General features: G+C 41.9%; 1 protein-coding gene across 4 annotated transcripts in view; it reads left to right on the forward strand.

Annotated features, from left to right (window-relative positions):
* LOC129697502 (cullin-9) overlaps positions 1-27335 on the forward strand; it is a 143391-nt gene that overhangs the window by 64302 nt on the left and 51754 nt on the right. For all 4 annotated transcript variants that reach the window (XM_055636136.1, XM_055636135.1, XM_055636137.1 and 1 more), the window contains exons 15-26: positions 1282-1453; positions 3980-4085; positions 5802-5897; positions 6081-6256; positions 8481-8614; positions 9235-9420; positions 10868-10989; positions 12783-12965; positions 14397-14539; positions 17236-17437; positions 19604-19775; positions 24543-24688. In XM_055636136.1, the coding sequence (XP_055492111.1) occupies positions 1282-1453; positions 3980-4085; positions 5802-5897; positions 6081-6256; positions 8481-8614; positions 9235-9420; positions 10868-10989; positions 12783-12965; positions 14397-14539; positions 17236-17437; positions 19604-19775; positions 24543-24688 (1838 nt within the window). The remainder of the gene's footprint in view (positions 1-1281; positions 1454-3979; positions 4086-5801; positions 5898-6080; positions 6257-8480; positions 8615-9234; positions 9421-10867; positions 10990-12782; positions 12966-14396; positions 14540-17235; positions 17438-19603; positions 19776-24542; positions 24689-27335) is intronic.

Raw genomic sequence — 27335 nt, forward strand, 5'->3', positions numbered from 1 at the left:
TGCCATTCCCCTATATTCTTTTGCTTAACCCTCAAATTAGTCCTGGTTCCATCATCCGTGCAGGCAATGAGCTTCAGATACTGACTTTAGGAGTGAATCTTTGCCTTTCATTCAGCAATATGCTGATTTGGGCATCGTTCATTTCCTGAATGCAGGTTGGATCCTGAGGGATAAATATCCATTTTAAAATGTCACTATGGAAATATACTGCGCTTACCTCTTTCCTTCAGTGTGAGGGAGGAAACCCTGGAATATCCTCTCAGAAAACCAACCTTGTCCAGTCACAGTTAGTTGTAAAGTCGATGATATAACATTGTAATAAAATGTTGATTGGAACATTTGTGCGTTTACATTTGAAATTAAGAATAATGATTGAGAGATATTTTGGAGACATGTTTATCTGAACAAGGAAAATGGTACCAAAACAAACATCGTTTCAGATACCTATTCAGATACCAATGTATGTAGCAAAATTGGCTACATTGTGTCTCATTTTGTGAAGTATTGCTAAATCAATAAAAATGGCTGCTGCTTATGCATGTATTGTATGTTAGCTAAAACGTGATCGTTTTAAATTTGCCCACTATAGAATTTAATGTTAGAAAACCAATTGTGTCAAATGTGAAGTGGGGGTGTTTATTTTTGTTACATTTTTACTAACAATATTAAAGGCTGTATGGAGCTAAAGGAACTTCATTGCACACATGTCACTAGAAGCAATTGCTTGTCAATTTTCCAATGGCCAACTGCAGTGAAATTGACTGTTTTCTTCAAAGAAGTGTCTGATTACTGCAGGAAGATTTCCATGGAAACTTTTTCCCCCCTAGACTTTGATATAGAAGAATACCTTTTTTCTGCATGTCAATTTCCAACGTAACTTTTAAATGGTTCTCTTGTTTCTGATTGAAATTGCATTTTAACCAATTCAACCTGCATAACTTAAATAGTGTTCCTAAGTCATCAATCACATTACATAATGTATGGAAATGCATCATAGCAAAACTAGCAGTATTTGTTTTTAGAATAGTCCACATCCAAAGGAAAATTCTTACATTTTACGAATTCTGTGGTGACATTTATGGATCACTTGTATCATGCTGATCTAGTGAGGACATTATCGAGACCACTCCACTTGATCCTTGCCACTAGTCTTTAATTTATTTTTCTTTGTTTAATTGTTGAGAAATGTTGTATAAACCTGGATGTATTTTAATCTTTCAGGAATGTTCTGTGGTGCATTTCCCAACTGGTGGTTACTATGTTCCTTTCTTCCTTGTGTAGGTTCCAACGTGGAGCTTAAAGAGGACAAATGTTGGGAGAAAGTGGAAGTGTCCTCCAATCATCACAGAGCGAGCAAGCTAACTGACAAGAATATAAAAACCTACTGGGAATCGAATGGTAGCACAGGGTCCCACTACATTAACATATACATGCACAAAGGCGTAATTATCAGGTACGTGTCTGGAGGGTCTCAAGCTGGAGGCACTAAGATGAATTGGTTAGTCTGTGTACAATGCAGTGTCACTGTTATACATTTTACTACACATTTTCTCTCCTGTTCTTAGTTTAGTTTAGTTCAGAGTTACAGCACGGAAACAGGCCCTTTGGCCCACCGAGTCCGCAGCGACCAGCGATTCCCACACACTTCTACTATCCTATACCCTAGGGACAATTTTACATTCATACCAAGCCAATTAACCTACAAACCTGTACGCCTTAGGAGTGTGGCAGGAAACCGAAGTTCTCGGCGAAAACCCATGCAGGTCACGGGGAGAAAGTACAAACTGCGTACAGACAGCACCCTTAGTCAGGCTCAAATCCGGGTTTCTGGCTCTGTAAGGCAGTAGCTCCACTGCAATGCCAACTCTTAAACTTCATATCTGTCTTCACTGAATAGGGCAATTGAAGGATATATTTATGTGCTGTATAACTCTGGCTCCATGATATGAAGGAGGATGAAGTAAAAAATTGAAATGATCATCATAAAATGAGAGAACAAGTGTAGATGGGGCATATTTGTCGGCATGGGCAAGTTGGACCGAAGGACCTGTTTCCATGATGTATGGCTCAATGACTATATCAAGATAAATAACATATTTAAAAGTGGTTGAATCACTTGCCTGCGAGCTAGTTATTTTAAGTTCCTTGGAACCATCATCTCAAAGAACCTTAAATGAGAGGCCACCATCGACTCCACAGTCAAAAAGGCCCAAAACAAGATGTGCTTCCTGCGGCAACTGAGGAAACACAATCTGCCACAGGCAATGATGGTCCAATTCCATACTGCCACCGTAGAGTCTGTCCTCACCTTCTCCTTCATGGTCTGGTTTGGCTCAGCCACCAAGCACGACATCTAGAGGCTGCAGCGAATCGTTCGATCAGCTGAGAAAGTTGTTGGCTGCAACCTCCCTCCCCCTCTCATTGATGAACTGTACACTGCAAGGACCAGGAAGCGAGCGGGTAAGATCATGTCTGACCCTGACCACAAACTCTTTGAATCACTTCCCTCTGGAAAGCGACTCCGGACTGTCAAAGCCACCACAGCCAGACATAAGAACAGCTTTTTTCCATGAGCAGTAGCTCTACTCAACAACCAAAAGTCTGTAGCCTCCTTTTGCTCTCGTGTTTTATTTCATTCACATGTTGTTGGAAATGATCAGACTCACACGTAGTGATTAGAATTCATAGTCTTTTATTAGCAACTCTGTAGAGGAAACACAAGGTGCTATCATCTCTACACGCATACTACTAGTCTGCCAGAGAGAGAGAGAGAGAGCTCTCTAATAAGCCTGGGGGCGGAGCAATAGTATGAGTGACACTAATCCGCATCCTCTGCATTAAATGCAAATGCGAAACTACTGAGTTCTACAAAGAATTAAATGCAAATGTATACTGCTGACTATAGTATATGGCAATAAACTGGAGGAAGTTCAAACATAGCCGGGTACTTTACGGTGAGCTTACAAGCACGACCAGCATGCGTACGGTACAGTCCATCTCCTCCCATCACCGTGGACACAATCAGTGGTGAAATAGGTGTCGGAGATTGAAACAGCATTCACGGGGCGAAACAGGAGACTTTGGCACAGGTGGAGGTGGTGTACAACTAAGTGTTGCTGGACTGATTCTTCGGACAGTGGGATTGCTGTATGGATAGAATTTCAACAGATTAGGTTTGTGTTCATTAGACCACTGTACCATGTGGTGGGATCTCATTGAAGTTTAGTAGACTTTGACAGTGCTAGATGGGACATTTCCGCCCAGATGGAATTTCGGAATGAGGGTTCGCACTCTCAGATTAGAATCAGATCTTTTTTCAAAGGGTAGTAAACATGGCAAATTCGCCACCATGAGGGCTGTGGACTGTGGAGGCCAAATTGTCAATGTTTTTAAGAAGAAACATTTCTTGATACAAAATGCAAGGGGAGAAAACTAGAATATGGTATTAAGGTGAATGATTAGCCATAATTGTATTGAATACCTGAACGCTTGAATAATCCATCCCTGCTATTTGCAATCAGATCCTTACTATTTTTCAGCTTGGAATTGAGTACAGGAGCAGTGAAGTCATGCTGGAATTCTATTTAAAAAATTAGTTGAACAGTAGCTAGATTACGGAGTTTTTCTAGCCATAGCTAGATTACATTATCATCTGCACTATTGTATAGCACTGTCAAGAGCGATGTAGATTTACAACAAAGTTGCTAGGACCAGAAAAAAATAGTTAAAAAGAACAATTGATTAGGATGAATTGTTTTCTTTGGAACAAAAGCGACATATTATATTTCATGAAGCTATATTACAGACATAAACGTAATCGTGTTTAGAAAGGTATTTGGATGCGCACTTGAAGAGCTGGGACCTGCTAGACTGCAGACCGAGAAAATGGGAGAGGGTTGTGGCTACGATAAGTTAAATGACTTCCTTTCTCTTCTATAGATCTGCATGATTTTGTGTTATGTTCTTTACCTTGTTCTAGACAGCTCACCTTAGTGGTTGCAAGCGAGGACTCCAGTTACATGCCAGCTCGTGTGGTGGTTATGGGTGGGGATGATCCCAGTAACATCAATACAGAACTAAACACCGTGAGTTACTAAGACAAGCATTCTCCATATCCAACCCAATGAATCCTGTGATGGTATTGTTGCAACTTCCAGTTCAAAATATTTTTGTAGTTGTTCCATAAACACATGAATGAATCGTATATGGTTTCTTGCATTTATATTATTCAACCTGACCGTTTCGAAGACACAATTATTTTTACTGATATCTTGATGATGAAATTGATGGCTTTGTGGCCAAGTTTGCAGATGATATAAAAATAGATGGAGGGGCAGGTAGTGTTGAAGCAGGGAGTCTGCAGAAAGGCATAGACTACTTGCTAAATGGGGAGAGGATTCAGAAATTGGAGGTGCAAAGGGACCCAAACAGCCCCCCAACAGCATGAACACTGACTTCTCTAATTTCAAGGAAAACTCCCCCCTTCTCTCTCCTCCTTCCACTCTCTGTCCTGTCACCCTAGTTCCTTTCCCCTCCTCCATCACAGGCACTTCCCTACTCAGGGTCTCCATTTTTCTCTTTCCCAATCCTCATCCCTAATGCCATCAGACAACGATTGTTCCCCTTGTATCTCCACTAAACCTTAGATTATGTTCACGAGTCATAGCCATAGAGAAATATAGAACAGACCCAGACCCTTCAGCCCGATGAATCTGTGCTATTAACCGCCTATCCATTTACATTAATCTTACACAGTAAATGTTAGGGGCTGGGGGAATGGTGTAGAACAGATTAGACAAGGAGCTCATAGAATATAGCACTGGAAACAACCCTGCAGTCCACATTATCTGTGCCAAACATGACACCTACTTAAACTAATCCCTTCTGCCTGCATGTGTTCCATTTCCTGCATATTCATGCTTCTAACCAAAATTCTCCTGAAGACTTATCTGCATCCAGCACCACCTCTGGCAGCATGTTTCAGGCATCCACCACTCCGTAAAAAACACTTATTTTTAAAACTTCCTCCATCTGACCTTAAAATCTATCCTCTCGTCTTTCACTTTCCAAGCTGGGAAAAAGATTCTGACTGTCTACCCTATCAATGCTTCCCATTCTTTTATAAACTATTAGTTCTTCCCTCAGCCTCCAGGCTCCAAACAAAACAATCCTAGTTTGTCTAAACACTCCTTATAGTTCATACCATCCAATCAAAGCATCCTGGTAAACGTCTTCTGCAGCGTATCCAAAGTCTCCACATCCTTCTGCAATGGAGCAGCTAGAACTACATACAATACTCTAAATATGGCCTGAACAAAGTTCCGTAAAGCTGCAACATGACTTCCTGACTCTGAGACGTGACGCTCTGCAAGTTCTGATGCTCTGAAAGTGGCAACACGGGTTGACAGCTTTCCCTGTCCTGAAGGAGCAAAGGAGCTAAGGGATGACCTTGTAGAGGTTTATAATGTCACGGGGGGGCATTGGTAAGTTGGATGGTCACAGGCATTTTCCCAGGGTGAGGGTGTCTAAAACCAGAGCATAGGTTTAAGGAGAGAGGGGAAAGATTTAGAGGAATCTTAAGAGCAAGTTATTCTGCACAGATGTTGGGTATGTGGAACAAGCTGCTAGAGAAGTGGTAAAGGTGGGTGTAATAGTGTTTAAAATACATTTGTGAAAGTTCAGGAACTGGAAAGGTTTATATGGATATAGTCCAAATGCAGCCAATGTGACTCGCTCAGGTAGGCACCTTTGTGCAATGGGCAATGCATCTTGGCACCTGCTGACTCTGCCATTGTTTACAGGTGAATGTGGTGCCCACTGCTAGCCGTGTGCAACTGCTGGAGAACATGACTCGGTACTGGGCAATCGTCCAGATTCGGATCAAGCGATGTCAACAGGTACTGTACCATTACTTCTTGGTCCTTAATTGTGTGATAATTGTTGACGCCACATCTACTTTTGTCAAATAAGGCCTTGGAATGTTTTCAATGTTTTCCATTTGGTTATATGCTGTGTTATAATCAAAAAGTGTAGTCCAGAGCAGTCTCTTGTATTTGGTTAATAATTTTTCTTCAAATCAGGGTGGTATTGATACTCGAGTTCATGGATTTGAAGTTCTGGGACCCAAGCCAACCTTCTGGCCAGTGTTCAAGGAACAGCTTTGCTGTCGAACTTATCTCTTCTACATGACAAAGGCGCACACCTGGTGTCAGGAGATTCAGGAGGATAGGATGCAATTACTGCAGCTTTTCAATAAGTAAGTGATGTGTCAAGTGTGGGACTATATCATTCTATAGCTGCATTCAGTCTAGATTCAGAAAGTGAATTGGAATCACAAGCAGAAACTACTCATTGGATGGTTCCTAAGGAAAAAAGGGAAAATTAAGGGTTTGTAAATTTTAAAAGTCTCTCGACAGAGGACATGTCTGTTCTCTCCTCATGCTGGTTGATCTCCTGAGAATTTCACAAATTTAGTTTGGAGATGCAAGGAATTGCAGATGCTACCGTACAAGTTTAGTTTGGAGATGCAAGGAATTGCAGATGCTGCCTGACCCAAGGACTAACTCAGTGGGTCAGGCAGCATCTCTGGACTAATGAATTGGTGACATTTTGGGTCAGAACGGTGCTGTTCCTCCAGTTTGCATGTGGCTTCACAAAGGCAACTGAGGGGGCCCAGGTCAGAAAGCACTGCATAGGATTGGGAAGGGGAGTTAAATTTGTTAGAAACTGGGGGATCCAGTGGGGCTTGGCAGACTGAGCACAAGTTGGACAAAACGGTCACTGGGTCTCTGCTTGGTCTTGCTGATGTATCGGGAACACTGAATGCAGTAGATGAGGTTACAGGAGGTGCATGTGAGCCTCTGCCTCACCTGGAAGGGCTGCTGGGGTCCCTTGACGGACGTGACGGAGGAGGTCTAGGGACAGGCATTGCATCTTCTGCAATTGCAGGGAAAGGTACCAAGGGAAGAGGTTGTCTGAATGAGAAGGGATGAGTGGGTAATGTAGTTTGCTTATCAGAATCAGTAGTAATCATTGGTTTTATTTTGGACAGTAGAATCTGTTGTCATGGAGTTGTACAACATTGAAACTGGTTCTTCAGCCCAACATCCTCATGCTGATTATTTTGCCTATCTACACCAAAGTTGTAGTCTTCAATTGAAAATCTCGGGGGGGGGGGGGGGGGGGGGGGGGGGGGGGTGGCGAACAAACTTTAATCAAGGCAGCTGTTGAAAATGAAGATCAGGGATTTTTATGTTCTTCCATAGAAAGCTTAGGAAGTTCAGCATGTCCCCATCAACCCTCATTAACATTTATAGATGCGCCGTAGAAAGCATTTTATCAGGACGCAGCTCCATCCAAGACTGCAAGAAATTGTAGAGAGTAGTGGATGCGGCCCAGACAATCATGCAAACCAACCTCCCTTCATTAACACTTCACTGTGCCTCAGCAAGGCCACTAGCATAATCAAGGACAAGTCTCGTCCCAGTTACTCCCGTTTAGTTTAGAGATATATAGCGCGGAAACAGGCCCTTCGGCCCACTGAGTCCGAGCCGACCAGCGATCCCTGCACATTAACACCATCCTACACATACTAGGGACAATTTACATTTATACCAAGCCAATCAACCTACAAGCCTGCATGTCTTTGGAGTGTGGGAGGAAACCGAAGATCTCGGAGAAAACCCACGCAGGTCATGGGGAGAACGTTCAAACTCAGTACAGACAGTACCTGTAGTCGGGATTGAACCCAGGTCTTCAGCGCTGCAAGCACTGTAAGGCAGCAACTCTTACCACCGCTCAACTCTTCAACCCTCTCCCATCAAGCAAGAGGTACAGAAGTTTGGAAATGCATGCCTCCAGATTCAGCGACAGTTTCTTCCCAGCTGTCATCAGACAACTGAACTGTCCTCTCGCGGAGTATAGTGGTGCTGACCTCCATTCTACCTCATTGGACACCTTCGAACTATCTTTATTCAAACTTTACTAGACTTTATCTAGCACTAAACACTGGACCTCTTATCCTCTATCTGTACACTCTGAACGGTTTGATTGTAATCATGTATAGTTTTTTCGCTGACTGGGTAGCAGGCATCAAAAAGCTTTTCACTGTTCCTCGGACACATGTGGCAATAATAAACAAACATATTTGGAAATTTTGCCTTGTACATCAAAGTCCAAATCATTGATTTGTATTAAAAAGAGCTAGCCCAGGTGTCTCCACTGTTAACTTTAATGCAAGAAAGAAACTCTCCCATGTACATTGTTTTGAGTTAGCCTCAATAAAATGTATTGGAAAAACATTTGCAGCTTCCTTAGTGAGTACGGTAACTGCGAGCAGTGCAATGTTTTCACTTTTCGTAAAGCAAGGAAAATGCATCCCTTTCAGTTGAGAAATGTACTTTGCCAAAATTCTTCAATTAACCAGTAAGATTAAATTATGTAAGAAATGAAAGGAAAATGATATCATCTTCTCTTCGCAGGTTAAACAGCGCTTTGCAACACGAGCAAATGTTTGCTGACCGTTTCCTTCCAGATGCAGAGGCAGCTGAAGCATTAGGACGGACCTGTTGGGAGGCCTTGGTCAATCCAATTGTGCTGAGTATCACTGCTTTGGGTATGTATTCCAAAGTTAAATATAGTATGTGATGTTTATAAACACGTGTATGCAACGCTATTCTTTTTATTTCCTTGTGCTATCCTCATGGCATGACGCCTGACCCAGAAATCAAAAGCCAGAGTGATTAGGAAAGGAAATGATCTGCTGCCGATTGTGCTTAAAGTCTTAAGAACAAGCTAGAGGTTTAAATGGGAATAATATAGTTGCTTCAAGAAGTAAAACCTTATTGTGTGGGCAACGAGAAGGATAGTAAGTTTGGACCAAGGAGAAAGTGACATGGGAGGGTTGGTTGTGGTGAAGAACAAGCAGGTACAAACCTTGTCGACCAAGTGGCCTCATTCTATGTTGAGGCCTTTTGATTCAGTTGGTATTGTGTATTTCAGGTGGTGTCAGCGGTCTGAGGTAATGAGATGAGAAAGGTTCTAAATATCTGAACATTGGAGGCAAGGCTATTTAAACACGCTGTATTGATTGATGCCAGTTTAGCCAATACACTCAGTGACAGCACAGTATTTGTGTAGCTCACCAGTAAATTTTCTTAGCAATTGCTTGTAAAACTGTTATCTGGTATGTTTATTTTGATTCCGTGGCTGTAATAAGTATTTATTTTGGTTCAGACAACAATAATCCTAGCCCATTATCCTGGCTTCTGACCGAATACCTGGAGAACTCCGAGATTTTGAAACAGGGAAAAGTCGGTGCTGCCATATTCAATTCCAGAGTTCGGCGTCTCTGTCATCTTTTGGTTCATGTAGATACCAGCCGGATAGATATTGAGGAGCTCAAACCAGCCATTAAACCTGGTAAGGCCATGAATATTCCTTAAATCTATTTTTTGCCTTTTGTATACGGGTAAAGCTAGCCCTTTGGTCACACCATGGCTAGCTCTGTTGTGTAGCAGAGAAAGGCAAAGTCTAGGCAAACAATAGTGATAGGAACTATTTTGTCAGGGGCACGAACAGCCATTTCTGTAGCTGTAAGCAGGACTTCAGGATTGCCTGTTGCCTCTAGTGCAATGGTCAAGGATGCCTTGGAGCCAGACAGGAACTACTGACCTTTCTTTCCACTGTCAGAGTAAGGCCAAGCGTAAATTGGAGGAACAGCACCTCATATTTTGCTTGGGCAGCTTACAACCCAGTGGTATGAGTATTGATTTCTCTAACTTCAAGTAACCCTCGCATCCCATCTCTCTCCCCCACCTTAGTCATCGTACTAATTCAACTTTTATCCTGTTGAGTTTCACAGTTTGTATTACTCATTATCACCTTCTCCACAGCCAACAATGGACCATTGTGGGCTCCACTTTTTTCTTGATCACCTTTGCTGACTTTGATTTATCTTTTTGCATATCTTTTATTAATTTGCTCTATGTACCTTTTCATATCTCTCGGTTTCCTCTCACCTGACTCTCAGTCTGAAGAAGGATCTCGACCTGAAATGTCACCTATTCCTTTTCTCCAGAGATGCTGCCTGACCTGCTGACTTACTCCAGCTTTTTGTGTCTACCTTCGGTGTAAACCAGCATCTGCAGTTCCTTCCTGCACATTTTGTCTGGTGCTCAACTCTTTTCTCTCCCTTTTACTCAACCTGAGTATTTGCAGCACTTTCTTTTGTTTTTTCATATTTAAATATTTAAAATAAGGTGCCAATGCAAATTCTACATTTGGGGAGCATTAGCAGGAGTGAGCATAGAGCTTGTGTGTGAACTATTTTCCTTTTGAGGTAGCTCTTTGAGGGAAGGAGAAGAAGGGTGTCCCTCCTGTGAGGAGGAGTCTCAGCTGTATCAGAAGTAACAGGCATAAGAATGGAAAGCTAGGGAATGCAGAAGAATGCATAATCTGGAATAGATCTTGAATTGGATGAAAGCATACAACATGATACCACACAGTAAGAAGCATTTTTTTTGAAATTCTTGTGATTTTACTGCAGATATTTATGCATTCTTTGCAGTTCAAGCTCCCATTAATGTTTGTTGTGTTGCTAGGCTTTATACAGTCTTCACTTTCTGGATGTTTGGAAGTATTTTCTGCACCCCAATATTGCCTGCCACTGTTTGACAAGGATGCCGGGTAATCCTGCAAATATAATCTTGTTCACGTGAAGCAGAAGATTAAACATAACACAAGGCTTTGGTGTGAGAGAAGTACTGCCCCTGTTGATATCACAGATGTGGTCCCAAGGGAATATTAATATGGAAATATCAGCTGTGGTTGGACGGTGTCATGTAAATGTGTTATGTTCATATTGCAGATGGCAAAAACAAATCTAAAGACAGCAGTAGCACTTCTACATCTGCTAAAGGGATGACAGTGAGCAAGCCCAGCAGCATCTCTGGCATAGCGCAGTGTTGGAATGGAGTAGTACAGCAACAGGTAATGGTGGGGGGGGCGGGGTGGGTGCCACACCTTCAAGCACACCTGATATAGGTAAGGAAAGTGATGATGTTATGAAGCAGCAGTAAACATTGAATTGGAAAGACCAGTGTTGCGGGTGAGCAAAATAGGAATTGTGGGTCCATCTGCAGTCCCATTTGCCAGTGTTCTTCTGGCAAGACTTGGCTGACTGTAAAACCATGGAACAAATTGGTCCTTTCCACGGGTATGTTCTTGCCCAAAGTTAACAAAACAGTGAGCCACTGAGCATGGGATTGTTTATATTTTATTAATGTCAAGTCAATAGTGGTTGATTGTCACATGTACTGATAAGGGAATAATGAAATTCTTGTCTGCTGCACACATTAATGAAAAACGCAAACAGAAAATGCACACTAGATAATATAAACTAATAATCAGTAATACTCAGTAGCCTGGCCCATAATAGTGCAAAATCCAAAGTCTAGTGTAACCAAAATAAAGTTCACATTAAATGATAGTTGCTGAGGTGGTGGTTAGTGTAATGCAGTTCAAGAGCCTGATGGTTGCTGTCAAGAAGCTGTTCTTGAATGGGTAAGTCATGATTTTCAGGCTCCTATGCAAAACATTGTTGGAGGAATTCAGTGGGTCAGGAAGCATCCATGGAGGCAATGGACAGGCAAAGTTTCAGGTTGGGATTCTTCTTCAGTCTGGTTGTCGTGGGGGGAGAAGGCAGCACATTACATGAAGTTGGAAAATTCAAAATACAATCTATTGGGTTATAAACTACCAGAGCGGAACATGAAGTGCTGTTCTTCCAATTTGCCACACGCCATCCTGTCCTAACTATCGTGTCTCCTATCACTATACAATCTGACCTCACGCTGCCGTGCCTCTGAGCCAGGTCTGGTGCTATAAACGTGACTGCTGCTGCTGCTGCTTGCTGCTGTTTTCTCCTGCTTGATCATCACCCCCAACAGTATCCATAAGGGAAGTGGCTACAGGAGATACCTGCACCCTTCATCCTTCCCGGTGGTCACTCATCTGCTTTCTGCCTGCATTTTAGCTTTGACCACCTTGTTATAACTCTGTGACGCTCGCAGTCACCCGGATGGTCTTGAGCTTATACAACTGCAGCCCTCGTTCACTCACTCAGTCAGTAATATCCAATCCATATCACTCCCTCCGCAATACTTACCACTCCTCTCCTTATCTGACATCCTTTTGTCTTGTTTACACTTCTAGCCTTTGTCAATTACTTCATCCATCTCCCAATCAATCTCCTCTGATGTAACTATCATTTGCCAGACTTTGTCCCATCCCATAGAAACATAGAAAATATGTGCAGGAGTAGGCCATTCGGCCCTCCGAGCCTGCACCGCCATTCAATATGATCATGGCTGATCATCCAACTCAGTATCTTGTACCTGCCTTCTCTCCATACCCCCTGATCCCTTTAGTCACAAGGGCCACATCTAACTCAATCTTACATATAGCCAATGAACTGGCCTCAACTACCTTCTGTGGCAGAGAATTGCATAGATTCACCACTCTCTCTGTAAAAAATGATTTTCTCATCTCGGTCCTAAAAGATTTTTACCTTATCCTTCCCCCTTATCCCCACATCTCTTTTCCAACATTCACCCCCCCTACTCCAAATTAGTCTGAAGAAGAATGCTGCTCTAAAACATCATCTATCCATTTCCTCCCCAGATATTACCTGACTTTATGAGTTCCTCCAACAGTTTGTAGTTTGCTGATTGAATGACATGTCTTTTACAATTTGCTACTGACATTATTTTTTCTTTTATTAGGTTAAGCGATTCCTGGATGGAGCGTGGAACTCCCCTGATTTTGTTGAGCGGTATCGGGACATGTACCTGAAGTTGAAGAATGCGATGGAGGAACTGTTTGGGCAGCAGATGGCTTTTGTATTAGCATTGCGCAAGGGCTTCTCAGCCGCTCTTCTCCAGCTGTCCCACCTCACAGCCATGCATGTATGTGAAACTGCACAATTTACCATTGAAATAACTGTTTCGAGGGCCTGTCCCATGGGATGGCTCTTGCAGAACACTCACCAAACAGGCTGACAGCTTGTCTTAGAAATTACAGCACTGAAATAGACTATTCATCCAACCAACAATTGCTAGTGTTAATATTCAACTTGGTTCTTTTATTCCACCCATGTCATAGCCTATTGCACATTTCTGTATTCTTTAGCCTCTTCTGCACCCATCTTGTTTTGTTTTTGAATGCACTCAAGATGAGGTATATAGTTAACATTTTGGATTGATGGCCTTTTGTTGGTTGTTGATCGGAAACGTTCACTCTGTTTCTGTCTCTGAAAATGTTGCCTGATTTGCAGATTATTTCCAGCACATATTTATTTCTGATTATTGATTTTTAATGTAAACAGCTCGACGCCATGGTACGATTGATATGGTACCTTTGAAGATGTAGAAAGCGATTTAGAAATGCCCTTCCTGTGTGACCATCCACCAAAATTAAACTTTCACCAACCCCTTCTCTGAATTCTGTAACTACAAAGTCTGTTTCCTTTTGTAAATACTGATGAAAGTGTTCATTTTGGACCTTGCATATATCTTAAGACTGCACACACAAATTAACCCTGTTGTGTGTCCTGGTTTTTTCACTGTTTGTTCTTTGGCTCTTAATATTCTTCTCCTGGCTAAGTTATTGGACAAGAATCCAGATTGATTGATTTACAGATCAAAGTTTGAATATCACCAGCGACAACTGGGGAGTTTAAACTCGAGTAGGATGGCATTGAGATCGATGCCTTACAGTGCCAGAGACCTGTTTTTGATCTAGACTATGGGTGCTGACTGTGTGGAGTTTGCACGTTCTTCCTGTGACTTCGTGGGTTTTATCTGGGCGTTTCAGTTTTCTCACATATTCCAAAGACATGCAGGTTAATTGGCTTTCCATGCTATGTCTAAACTAATAACAGAAATCTGGAAGTGGTGAGCGATTATCTATAATGAAAAGCATGAATTCACTAATAACCTTTAGGAAAGGAAACTGCTATTTTACCCAGTCTGACCAACCAGTGTTGTTAATTCCTAACTGCCTTAAACATTTTGAGTAAATGTTGGATGTTTAACATTTTGAATAAGTGACGAGTATTTGAGTAGTGGCACTGCCCTCAGGACGTCTGCAAAAGGAAGGAGGATATGGGCTATTAGTTTGCAGGGAACAGGTTTTGAAGGGACTGACAGATGTCTTGAAAGGGAGGATGACTGGACTTCAACGGGCTGTATCAACAGTCTTTGGAATGGGCTCAGCAAAGGGATTATCAGTAGTTTAGCAAGAATGTTAAGGGGAACTGGAAATGGCCATGTGTAAATTTGGCAACCTTCCTATAAAAGACACGTTGGTAACTGTAAATGTTCCTCACTGTTCTTCAGGTTAGCGAACGGTTTGCACAGTACATTGATCAACGCATTCAAGAAAGTGACGTGGAAACCCTAAACCATCTGCAGCAATTCTTGGAGCCAATGCTGTTCCTTTCAGGTCTCGAACTTGCTAACATCTTTGAACATTTCTACAGGTAATTTGTTTGGATTCTAGAAATGATGTGAATGAGGGATGTTTTGCTGTGTTCACGTTCAATGATATTATCGATGTTACAATACCTACCTTCAGCGGCACTGCAGTTCTGCCACTGGCCGTGTGGGCAACCTTGGCGCCTCTGCTGGACAATTTAATATTTGGATTAAAATAAAAAGCTACTTCTAATGCCGTCAACACCTACAACGTGACGGATCTCAAGTACGGGACAAAACACGGTGTAGATCGTGTATTTTACATATAAACTTGCTTCTTGGGATGACTTAAATCAATCCTCTATAAACAAAAATGTGATTTGGGCCCCATACGAACCAGCAGTGTTTTTCCTGCCGATATTGGGTTCAAATTCACCGCAAATGCAACATTCCAATCGATCACGTTCCAGAAGCAAGATGATTAAAATGCCCATTTTTGTTTAAGATAAGCCGTCTAAATTGTCTATATTTTGTCTTATTCTCTCTCTCCATGATCATTATTTTAAAACTAAATATTCACAACAGTTTGAGTCGCATGTATTGTGCAAAAAACAATAATTTGATTATATTTTGGGTGGATGTTTCTAGATTAATTTATGGGAATTAAACATTAAATTCCTTCCATCTGGGATATAAATTCATGACAGTGAGATTTAAAAATCATGTTATCTTGTGAATTCTTGTGTGAATGGGATTAGTTTGTTATTTGGATACTTAGGCTATTTAAAAAAAATATCATTTTCTTAAGAAATTGAATCTACAGGACATTCTTAATGGGAAAGTAGTGGGCAGAAAGGCATGTCATGTGTGGTTTGAAGAGCAACAACTTGTAGTTTACAATGCCAAAATTGAAAAATTGAAGAAAAACAAGGTGTACAGAGTTGTTTATTGGTTACAATCTGAGGAGTATGATGATGCTACTGATTATGATATGCCAATGTACCAGCTAGCAACTGATCTTCTCCATAAAGACTTGGTCTATTGCTAGAAATTGTAATTTATTTACCTATCTGTTACGGACTTACAGCATATTATACAATAATATTGAAGTTCTAATCTAGAGAATATCACATTTTTGAATTTTCAAGGCAGTCTGGGTGTTTATTGCTATTTCCGTCACAACGGTCAATTTTGTAATTAGCTACAATTAGGTAACTAACCAATTATATGCTTTAATTTCAGGTCATCCAAGTAAGATGTGTTATATTTGTTTCAGAATGCTTCAATCTATAATAACTGAAAATTTCATTCAGTTCTCTTAATTTTTAAGAAAGTTATGGGCTTTTGACTGTCCTAAATCACAGCATTTGTGTTAAGTCAATGGAAAAGCAATAGGGAACTTTATGCTAATTTCCGAGTATGTAAATGGCCATAACCTTTTTTATACTGAAGATATAAAAGTGAATTAGGTGTCAAATTAAACTTATTTTTATGCTTTATCTGATGAGATAAATAAATTTTTAAAATCTCAAAAGGATCTGTCCAAGAGATGTCATGGCTTTGCCAGTGCCAAATCTACATTTAGCCACAAAATAAAACCTCGTGAAATAAGACTCAAAAGCAGCGTGAATAAGAAAGTGGGGGGAAAAAACCCAAAGAATAATGAAAAACAGTTGATTTTCCCCAAATGGAGGAAGTTTAATTTTGTTCCACAGGAGTCACTTCTGGGTTAATAGCTAATAATTGTCTTGGTTTATTATTGTCATGTGTACCAAGATGCAATGGAAAAACTGTTTGCGTGCTATCCAGTTAAATTGTACCATCAAGTCATACTCAAGTACATCAGGTAGTGGAAATAGAACAATCACCAGAGTGCGGAATGTAGTCTTTTAGCTACAAAGAAAGTGCAGATTTTAAAAGGTGCAAGGGCCACAATGAGGTAGATTTGGACTAGAGAGATCTATTCTGTAGTCTGATACAAGCGAAGAAAAATCTGGCAATGGTTGTTTTAGATCTTCTTGGGCAGCCCCATGAGGTCAAGGGTGAGTTGCTATCAGTGTGTTTTTGTGGGTTTCTAGGTATCTGATGGGACCAATGTGGGTCACAAACGTTTGCACAGATGGGGTAGGTGGTGACATACCAGGCTGCTGGGTAGTTTTTGAGGTGATGCCTTCCTACTTCCTCATAAGCAGGGCTAAATCCTGATGATGTTCTCACAGTACAGCAGTAGGTTTCAGGATTCGGATTGTAATAATAAGGATCAGTAATATATTTCCCAATCAGAATAGTATGCAAATTGGAGAGGAAATAGGGCGATGTTTCTTTACACCTCCTGCTCCTGATCATTTTTGTGGAATAGTTAGGTTACTGATTGTAGAAGTGCACTCACTCCAGAAGATTTTGATTTGAGAGCCTCCCCACTACTTTAATAGTAAATATTTAACAGCCACAATGGAGAATACAATTTGTGCAGTTGGCAAGGGAGCAAAGAGAGATTCGGATGGGGTTGGAGAGTGGGCAAGGCACGGGGTCAGAAGAGGGGGATGTGAGAGCTGGGGATGAAATATGAGATTGGGAGGAGGGGTGGCAAGGCAGCGGCAAAATCAGTGACAGCCAGAGAGGACACCGGGGTCTCAACCTGAATCTTCGACTATTCCTTTGCCTCCAAAGCATTGCTTGACCCACAGCTGTTTTGGGAGTATGCTTTTTGTTGCATCTTGTGTGGAGTTTTCTTCTCTGACTGGTTCTTTCTCTTCAATAGGTACTATCTGGCTGATCGGCTCTTGGCTCAGGGTAAAGTGTGGCTGGAGCAAGCTGTGATCGATCACATTGGGACCTGTTTTCCCAGCAGGTATCCTCAGCAGATGTTAAAAAATCTCAGTGAGTCTGATGAGCTGCAGCAGGAGTTTCACCTGTACAGGCTGCAGCAGCTCGATAGGAAATTAGAGCATATGGGTGATGAAGTAAGTAAATATCTATCTGATAAATACTAGAGATAATTAGTGGAGAGAATTGTTGCGATCATCAGTCCTTTCAAAACAATTTGCAGCAGTATAAAATATTTTATGAAAATTTCCCTCATTTTATTGAATTTTCGTTCTGAATGAAATGGCATGGAGGAGTTGCTGATGGAAATGGAGGTGTCTTTGTTTAACATGACCTGAGAATGATATGGCTTGAGGTTAAATATATTTCCTGAGTTTTCAATCTGGGTTGCAGCATATCCCTGTTGTGATATATAGTGAGCGTATGTTATTTTTTTATTACATTTGTCCCTTTCTGTTTTTACTTAGTGACTGCAAGATTATCTTAGCTTGGGGTGCTCTGCTTAGAAGGGATGAGATGACAAATGTCATGAGGAAATCTCCACGATTCAATAAGATGTTTCCAGCGGGCCTAACCTAAAATTAAAGTGGTGATAATTTGACAGAGTGGGTTTCCTTGTTCACTTGCCAATGTCCATTGTTCACAGGAACTAGTGAGAACCCACATCAGTCATATCAATGAAAACAAAGGTGTATTCAGCAGCCAAAGCTGTCATGCAAATCTTTTCATGTATATCAAGGCTTTGAAGAGGGTGCAGACAAACTTTACCTGAATGCTGCCTGGATTAGGAGGTATTAGCTCACAGGGAGGTTGGACAATCTTGGATTGTTTCTCTAAAAAGCTGACGATTGAGGGCCAAAACATGATAGAAGTGCCGTATTTCCCGGCAATGAAGACGCACCCCCAATTTAAGTTGCTAAATTTTGCAAAAAGGATGGCGGGACAGGATCAAGGGTTTGGTTTAGTCCAGGGATCGGCAACATCGCCTGCGTGCCCCGAGTCTGGCTGCAGTTCCCAGATCCCTCGCGCCCCTGGGACGAGCTACAGTTCCCAGGTTGCCTGCCCCGGGACTGGAGTAGCGCCCAGGTCGCCTACCCCGGGACTAGTAGAGGGAGAGAGAGAGCAAGCCCGGGACGGAGCAGCCAGCCTTCCGCCCATAGCTACCCGCCAACCACCACCTCCACCAGTTGCGCCTGTGCCGAAGGGCACCGTGGCTGGCAGGCTGGCAGAAGGCTCTGAGGTGGCGGCCGGTTCCGCTGTCCGGTCCCAGTGGCCGCTCGCAGCCACATGAGCTACTACCCTCCCCAGGCCAGGCTCCCCACATGCTGTGAAAGGAACTCTGTGACAGCGGCGCTGTCCTTTTACAGCCACTTCCCACTTTACAGCCGCCTCCCATAAGTTGCCAGCAATGAGGGATAGACTTGGCTATCGTTCTTGATGTTGCTGTACTGAGGGATAGCCAAGTCTATCTTTCTTGGTTAACAACCAAACCTTCGGCCTACAAGACGCAGGTACATTTTCGTGCCTTTTTTGGGTAAAAAATAGCGTCTTCGTTGCCGGGAAATACGGTATATAAAATTATGAGAGCCAAAGGCAGGGTTAAAATTAGAAAATTTCGATATGATTTTGATTCCAACGTCACCTGTCCATGTTTTCCAGGGACGCTGCTTGACCCGCTGAGTCACTCCAGCACTTTGTGTATTTTGCTTTACATTTTTAATGTGAATTGTCTACAGCAGTGGGTATACGTAGACCCTTATGGCACACCACTTTAAAGTGACATTTTCTATGAGGGTGATACGCATTTAGATAAAACACATTTAGATTAAAAATACACTACTAAAGAATGCAAGGACAGAGCAGAACATGTGAATAAACTTTTAAAGCTGGCAGAAGAGATTGTAAAAGCAATTAAGAGAGGTTTTCTTAGCATTGAATACAAAATCTGTATTTTTGCAAATGATGCAAAACTTTGCAGTATTGCGAATTGTAAGGGTAGTGAGGCATGGAACAACACCAGGAAAATCTGGACTTTTATAGAAGTCTGGTCCAGTCTCAACTTCGGTATTGTGTTCACTTCTGGTCACCTCACAATAGGAGGGATGTGAAGTTCTTAAAAAATACCGTTGTTATTTCATGCCACTTTTGTATGTAACATTTCCATCCCATATCCATGCATAGTTCTGTATGAATCTTCTCTGGTAAGTGATGTGCCTTTGAACATTTAATTATGTCAAAATTGCAAATACTTAGGCAAGTGGTGTTGATGCTGACATTTAACAGTGAACGTTTTTGTGATGCAGATGATGGAAGACCAACCATTCATAGCTGAGGAAGAAACAGATGTGAAAGTCCTGGTGCTTTCTCCACGTTGTTGGACTATATCTCCCCTGTGCCATCAAGGTGATCCAAAGGCATTCTTTCCACCAGAGCTCAGCAGTTTCCTTGAGGAGTTTTCTGATTTTTGTACACATGGTTAGTATATGTTGCCTTTTACAAATATTGTTTCCATTGCACATAGAATGAAAAAGAATAAGGCTCAATTTAAGAAACAGTATCAAAATTAATTGGAACCCACTGTCCACAACCACATTAAAAATTATACTTGATACAAGAAGTAAGATGAAAAACAAAACTGTGTCCATGGAGAAGAGGAGGACACATACAATTATATATTGGAAATCATCAAAAGAGATGATAGATAATAGACAATAGGTGTAGGAGTAGGCCATTCGGCCCTTCGAGCCAGCACTGCCATTCATTGTGATCATGGCTGATCATCCACAATAAGTACCCCATTCCTGCCTTCTCCCCAAATTTGCTGACTCCACTACCTTTAAGAGCTCTATTTAACTCTCTCTTGAAAGCATCCAGAGAACCTGCCCCCATCACCTTCTGAGGCAGAGAATTCCACAGACTGACAACTCTCTGTGTGAAAAGGTTTTTCCTCATCTCCGTTCTAAATGTCTTACCCCTTATTCTTAAACTGTGGCTCCTGGTTCTGGATTCCCCCAACATCGGGAACATGTTTCATGCCTCTAGCGGGTCCAAACCTTTAACAATCTTATATGTTTCAATAAGATATCCTCTCATCCTTCTAAATTCCAGAGTATACAAGCCCAGCCGCTCCATTCTCTCAACATATGACAGTCTTGCCATCCCGGAAATTAACCTGGTGAACCTACGCTGCTCTCCCTCAATAGCAAGAATGTCCTTCCTCAAATCTGGAGACCAAAACTGCACACTATCCTCCAGGTGGGGTCTCACTATGGCTCTCTACAACTGCAGAAGGACCTCTTTGCTCTTATACTCAACTCTTTTTATGAAGGCCAACATGCCATTCGCTTTCTTCACTGCCTGCAGTACCTGCATGCTTACTTTCAGTGACTGACAAACAAGGACCCCAAGATCCTGTTGTACTTCCTCTTTTCCCAACTTGGCACTATTTAGATAATAATCTGCCTTCCTGTTTTTGCCACCAAAGTGGATAACCTCACATTTATCCACATTAAACTGCATCTGCCCACTCACCCAACCTGTCCAAGTCACCCTGCATCCTCATAGCATCCTCCTCACAGTTCACACTGCCACCCAGCTTTGTGTAATCAGCAAATTTGCTAATTTTACTTTTAATCCCTTCATCTAGGTCATTAATGTGTATTGTGAATAGCTGCGGTCCCAGCACCGAGCCTTGCGGTACCCCACTAGTCACTGCCTGCCATTTTGAAAGGGACCCATTAATCCCTACACTTTGTTTTCTGTCTGCCAACCAATTTTCTATCCATGTCAGCACCCTACCCCCAATGCCATATGCTCTAATTTGCCCACTAATCTCCGATGTGGGACCTTATCAAATGCTTTCTGAAAGTCCAGGTACACAACATCCACTGGCTCTCCCTTGTCCATTTTCCTAGTTACATCTTCAAAAAATTCCAGAAGATTAGTCAAGCATGATTTCCCCTTCGTAAATCAATGCTGACTCGGACCGATCCTGTTACTGCTATCCAAATGTGCCGCAATTTCATCTTTTATAATTGACTGCAGCATCTTCCCCACCACCGATGTCAGGCTAACTGGTCTATAATTCCCTGTTTTCTCTCCCCCGCCTTTCTTAAAAAGTGGGATAACATTAGATACCCTCCAATCCACAGGAACTGATCCTGAATCTATAGAACATTGGAAAATGATCACCAATGCATCCACGATTTCCCGAGCCACCTCCTTGAGTACCCTGGGAGGCAGACCATCAGGCCCAGGGGATTTGTCAGCCTTCAGTCCCATCCATCTACCCAACACCATTTCCTGCCTAATGTGCATTTCCTTCAGTTCCTCCATCACCCCAGATCCTATGGCCACTATTACATCAGGGAGATTGTTTGTGTCCACCTTAGTGAAGACGGATCCAAAGTAGCTGTTCAACTCGTCTGCCATTTCATTGTTCCCCATAATAATTTCACCTTTTTCAGTCTTCATTGGTCCAACTTTGTTCTTAACTAATTTTTTCCTCTTCATATACCTAAAGAAGCTTTTACAATCCTCCTTTATATTCTTGGCTAGCTTACCTTTGTACCTCATCTTTTCTCCCCGTATTGCCTTTTCAGTTAACTTCTGTTGCTCTTTAAAAGTTACCCAATCCTCTGGCTTTCTGCTCATCTTTGCTATGTTATACTTCTCTTTTATTTTTATACTGTCCCTGACTTCACTTGTCATCCATGGTCGCTCCTTACTCCCCTTGGAATCTTTCTTCCTCTTTGGAATGAACCGATCCTGCACCTTCTGTATTATTTCCAGAAATACTTGCCATTGTTGTTCCACTGTCATCCCTGCTAGGGTACCTTCCCAGTCAACTTAGGCCAGCTCCTCCCTCATGGCTCCATGGTCCCCTTTGTTCAACTGTAACACTGACACCTCCGATTTACCCTTCTCCCTCTTAAATTGTAGATAGCCATGCTGGGCCCACTTGCCTTGTTCTATGTTGTGTAATCCCAGATAAGTAACTGCTGCTTGGGATAGTTTTCAAGTATTTTCCTAAATCTGGTTTGACTTCCCAGAATGTAACTTCTCACATTTATCTGAATGAAATTCCATTGGCTATTCCTCGGCCCACTTGCCCAGCTAATCAAGATTCCGTTGCAATTCTTGATAACCATCTTTGTGTCCATGACACCGTTATTTTGGTGTCATCTGCAAACTTACTAATCATGCCTTGTACATTTTTATCCAAATCGTTGATATTGATAACAAACAGCAATGGGCCCAGCACTGACCCATGAGATGCACCATTAACCACAGGTCTCCAGTCCAAAACAAAGCCTTCTACCACTATCTTCTGCTTCCACTTTCAAGCCAATTCTGTCTCCGGTTAGCTAGCTTTCCCTGGATCCCATCTTTTCAAATCTTCCGGAATGCCGAGTTTATGTGGAATTTTATTAAAGGCTTTGCTGAAGTCCATATAGACTACATCTAAGGCCCATATAGACTACATCTAAGGCCCATATAGACTACATCTAAGGCCCATATAGACTACATCAAAAACTGTTTGATTACTTCAAGGAACGCGATAAAATTTGTGAGACATGACCTTCAACACAAAAGAAGGCTGACTTCTTAATTGAGCCCTAAAAGTAGCATAACCTCACTACTTTTTTACTCTATCCCTTTGCAATAAATGATAACTTATTTGCTGATTAATAGCTTTGAAAATCATGTGCTCGGGCACCCAGTTCCCTCCATCTCAGAACTCTGGACGTTTTCACGATTGAGAAAATATATTTTTATTGTCAAAATGGACGTTTCACATTTTCCTTCATCCTATTCCATTTGCTATCCAAGCCTTTCACTATTCGGCAAGTTTCAATGAGATCCTCCCTCATCCTTCTAACTCCAGCGAGTTCAGGCCCAGAGCCATCAAACAAAATAGTTAAAATAATTCCTGCACAAGACCCTGCACAACAATAGAAGATTTGCTTTACTCTGCTGTAATAATAAAAAATTAGCCTGGTGGTTTCAAGGATCTGCATGTCCATTTGGACTTGTGTTACTCATCTGCATAAAGTTGCACAATTGTACCCTTTCTGACCTCAACGCTGTAATGATTTGTCGTGATGTGACCCAGAAGGTTGACTTAGAATTCTTACCCTTAGCTTCAAAATGCACAGTCCCTTTCCACTATAACTTAAAGCCTTATTCCTTAAAGTCCTGACACCCTTGCAAAACAATGGTGGTGCTTGGTAATCACTGCTTCTGTTCACTGGAATTTCTGGTGAGGTCTCCACCCTCTCACCAACTTCTGTAGTTGTTCACAAAATTATCTGGACGGCACGGTGGCGCATCAGTAGAGTTGCTGCCTTACAGCACTTGCAGCGCCGGAGACCCTGGTTTGATCCCGACTACAAGAGCTGAATGTACGGAGTTTGTACTTTCTCCCCGTGACCGGGTGAGTCTTCTCCAAGCTCTTTGGTTCCCTCCAACATTCCAAGGATGTACAGGTTTGTAGGTAAATTGGCTTGGTATAATTGTAAATTGTCCCTAGTGTGTGTAGGATAGAGTTAATGTGCGGAGATCGCTGATCGGTGTGCTGAAGAGCCTGTTTCCACGCTGTATCACTAAACTATCAAGAGTTTTACGTGAAATAGTTGCAGATGTTTAGTTTAGTTTATTGTGATGTGTACTGAGGTACAAAGAATTACTTTTTGTTGTGTGCTATCCAGTCAGCAAAAAGACCAGTCATGATTACAAACAAGCCGACCACAGTGTACAGATACAGGAAAAAGGGACATGACAGTCACCGGCAGTCGCCTGAAAAATAGCCGAAGTGGGACAAGCCCATTAAGGAGGATCTTGCCTTAGAATCGATCTAAAATGGATTCACGAACTTGTTCTTGAGGAAGAATGAGTTGACCAGTGAGGAGACCATGTAAGGTCGTTCAATGCTCGAGTTTAAGTCATCTCTCTGAAATAAATTTTGATTGAATTGACAGGTTGGTTGTTGAAGGTATTGTTTTCTCAGGCTGCAGAGCCCAGAACTATGAAGCATTGTACTCAATTGATGAATATATGTATATATATAAGACTATTGGTACAGGGAACACGTGGAGATCAGATTGGAAAGTAAGAAGGTAGAGAACCAGCCACAATCATGTTGAATGGCAGAACAAGTTTGAGATTAGCCATCTCCTACTCCTCTTGCTTCAGTGTTTCTTGATAATATGACTAATTCTCTGATTTTTGTCCTGCTCGTAGGTCAGCGTGTATATGGGTTTAGTAGCACAAAGCCTCGCCGGATACAGTGGACATGGCTGGGACATGCTATCATATCCTATGGATCACTGACCTTGCACTTGTCAACTCTACAAATGTACATCCTGCTGCAGTTTAATGAACATGAGGTAAACCAGGAAATCCATGCAGGAGATGTTTTAGAAGTTATGCTCCATCCATCTCTCGTGCACCACACTAGTGTGTGACATGAATCTCAATTTTTCTTTTTTGTCCACTTTGATGCACTGTATAAGAGATTTGTGCATTTTTTTAGCAGCAGTTGTTTTAGTATCTCGTCTGTTGTTGTGATTTGCAGATTGGAGAAGTGATTTCTATATTGTTGCTGATTTAAAATTATACTTGACAATTTGCATAAAAATTCAAAGTAGTATTGTAAAGATACGATTGTTCTTTATCTTGTAAAGAAAAATGTAATGATGCTGATAAATTAGTTTTTTTAGTTTAGAGATATAGCGCAGAAACAGGCCCTTTGACCCACTGAGTCCACACTGACCAGCGATCCCTGCACATTAACACTATCCTACACATACTAGGGACAATTTACAATTTTACCAAGCTAATTAACCTATAGACCAGTACGTCTTTGGTGTGTGGGAGGAAACCGGAGCTCCCGGGGAAAAATATCTGATTTTAAATAGGGTGCAGAAATTGAGAGACCTGCAGATTACTGTAGACTAATTTCAGGATATGTGTTAATTAATATGGCTGTCTGGAATAAAACATGGCAAGAGTTGGATTTAAAAATAAAATTTGGAGAATGTGGGCATCACCTGCAAGGCCATCATTTGAAGTCCAATTTTAAATGCACTTGAGAAGTTACTAATTACTCCCGCAACACCTTTAACTTGAGTTCCATGGTATTAAGTGACTTTAGGTGATAGTGATGTTAAAAATTGGTGAAATACTTTCAAATCAATATGGTGTTTGATCTGTCGTGGAAGGTGCTGGAGATGCTGTATTCATTATCCTCTGTCCTTTATCCTTCTGGGTTGCACAGATGAGCGGCTTGGGAGATGTTAAGAAGCTGCACTGAGGCCATAAGGAGAACATTAAGGTGGTGGATGTGGCAGTTAGTCAAACATGTTGCTTTGACCTGGATGGTGTCCAGTACTGGGAGTTGTTGACGTTGCACTGATGAGAAATGAGTTAGCCAGAAAGAAAAGAGAAGGTAGAGCCTTAGATGAGAAAACTTTTAGGAAATAAGAATTCAGAGATGAGAATGTTTTAAAGTATTTATAAGGTGAATGAGATGAGTGCTTCCAATGGTGGAGAGACAGCAATGAAGAAGGCAGAGAAATAGACAAGAGAACTAGAGGTTGGAGTGTAGGGGTGATATGGGGGGGGAACAGGTGGGAAAATTATTTACAGGAGTAACCTAGGATGCCCAACACCCTATTATCTGAAAATAGGCGATGTAAGCATGCTGCCAGACAAAGTGTTAAAGGTGGTACAGTTAGAGCATTAAAAAAAAACTGGACAGTTACATGAATAGAAAAGATTTGGAGGGGGATGGGCCAGACAAAGACAAGTGGCACTAGCTGGTGAGGCAACTTGGACAGCAAGATCGAGTTGGACCAAAGGACCAGTTTCTGTGTTATATAGCTTTATGACTCAAATATAATGTCACTTTCAAAAGAGAAGTGGGAAAACAGGGTACATTTTCAAGAGTTATAGGGAAACAACAAAGTATTGGAACAGCAATGGGAAGAATGTCTGGGAATAATTCGGAAGGTGCAGGATTTTGGGGAATGGGGAGTAAAGAAATGGAAGATGAGTTGAATTTTTGCACCAGTCTTCACAGTGGAAGACATCAGCAATGTGCCTGAAAGTCAAGAGAGTCAGGGGGTGGAAGTTAGTGAAGTAGCTATTTCTAGCTGAAGGTGGATAAGTCACCTGCACCTGGATGGACTGCAGCCCAGGTGTTCTGAAAGAGGTGGCTTTAGAGACATTGGAGGCATTAATAGTGATATTTCAAGAACCACGAGAGTCAGGAGTGGTTGCAGACAATTGGAACATTGTCAATATTACCCCACTGTATAAGAAGGGAGCATAGAATAGTGGGAACTGTAGGCCGGTTAGTCTGACTTCAGTGATTGGTAAGATTTTAGAGTCCATTATAAAGGACGAGCGTACGGAATACTTAGATGTTCATGATAAAATAGGTCAAAGCCAGCATGGTTTTGTGAAAGGCCGTTCTTGCCTGAGGAATCTGCTGGAATTCTTTGAAGGAGTAAATAGTAGGACAGACAAAAGAGAATCAGAGGACATTTTTCACCTAGATTTTCTGAAAACCTTTGATAAGGTGCCACACGTGCTAAGGAAGATCAGAGCCTATGATACCAAAGGGCAGATTCTCGCATGGATAGCAGATTGGCTGGATGGCAGAAGGCAAAGGGCGGCTATGAGGGGGGCTTTTTCAGGTTGGCTGCCAGTGACTAGCGGAGTTCCGCAGGGGTCAGTGCTGGGGCCGCCACTCTTCACGTTGTATAATAATGATTTGGTTGAGGGGATTGAAGGCTTTGAAGCCATGTTTGCGGATGATACGAAAATAGGTGGAAGGGGCCGGTAGTGCAGACAAAGTAGGGACTCTGCAGAACGACTTGGACACGTTGGGCGAGTGGGCAGAGAAGTGGCAGATGGAATATAGTGCAGCAAAGTGTGGAGTCATGCATTTGGTAGTAGGAATAAAGGCATAGACTATTTTCTAAATGGGGAGAGAATCCAGAAATTGGAGGTGCAAAGGGACTTGGGATT

Source organism: Leucoraja erinacea, chromosome 5 (assembly GCF_028641065.1).
Source record: "Leucoraja erinacea ecotype New England chromosome 5, Leri_hhj_1, whole genome shotgun sequence".
Taxonomy (NCBI): Eukaryota; Metazoa; Chordata; class Chondrichthyes; order Rajiformes; family Rajidae; genus Leucoraja; species Leucoraja erinaceus.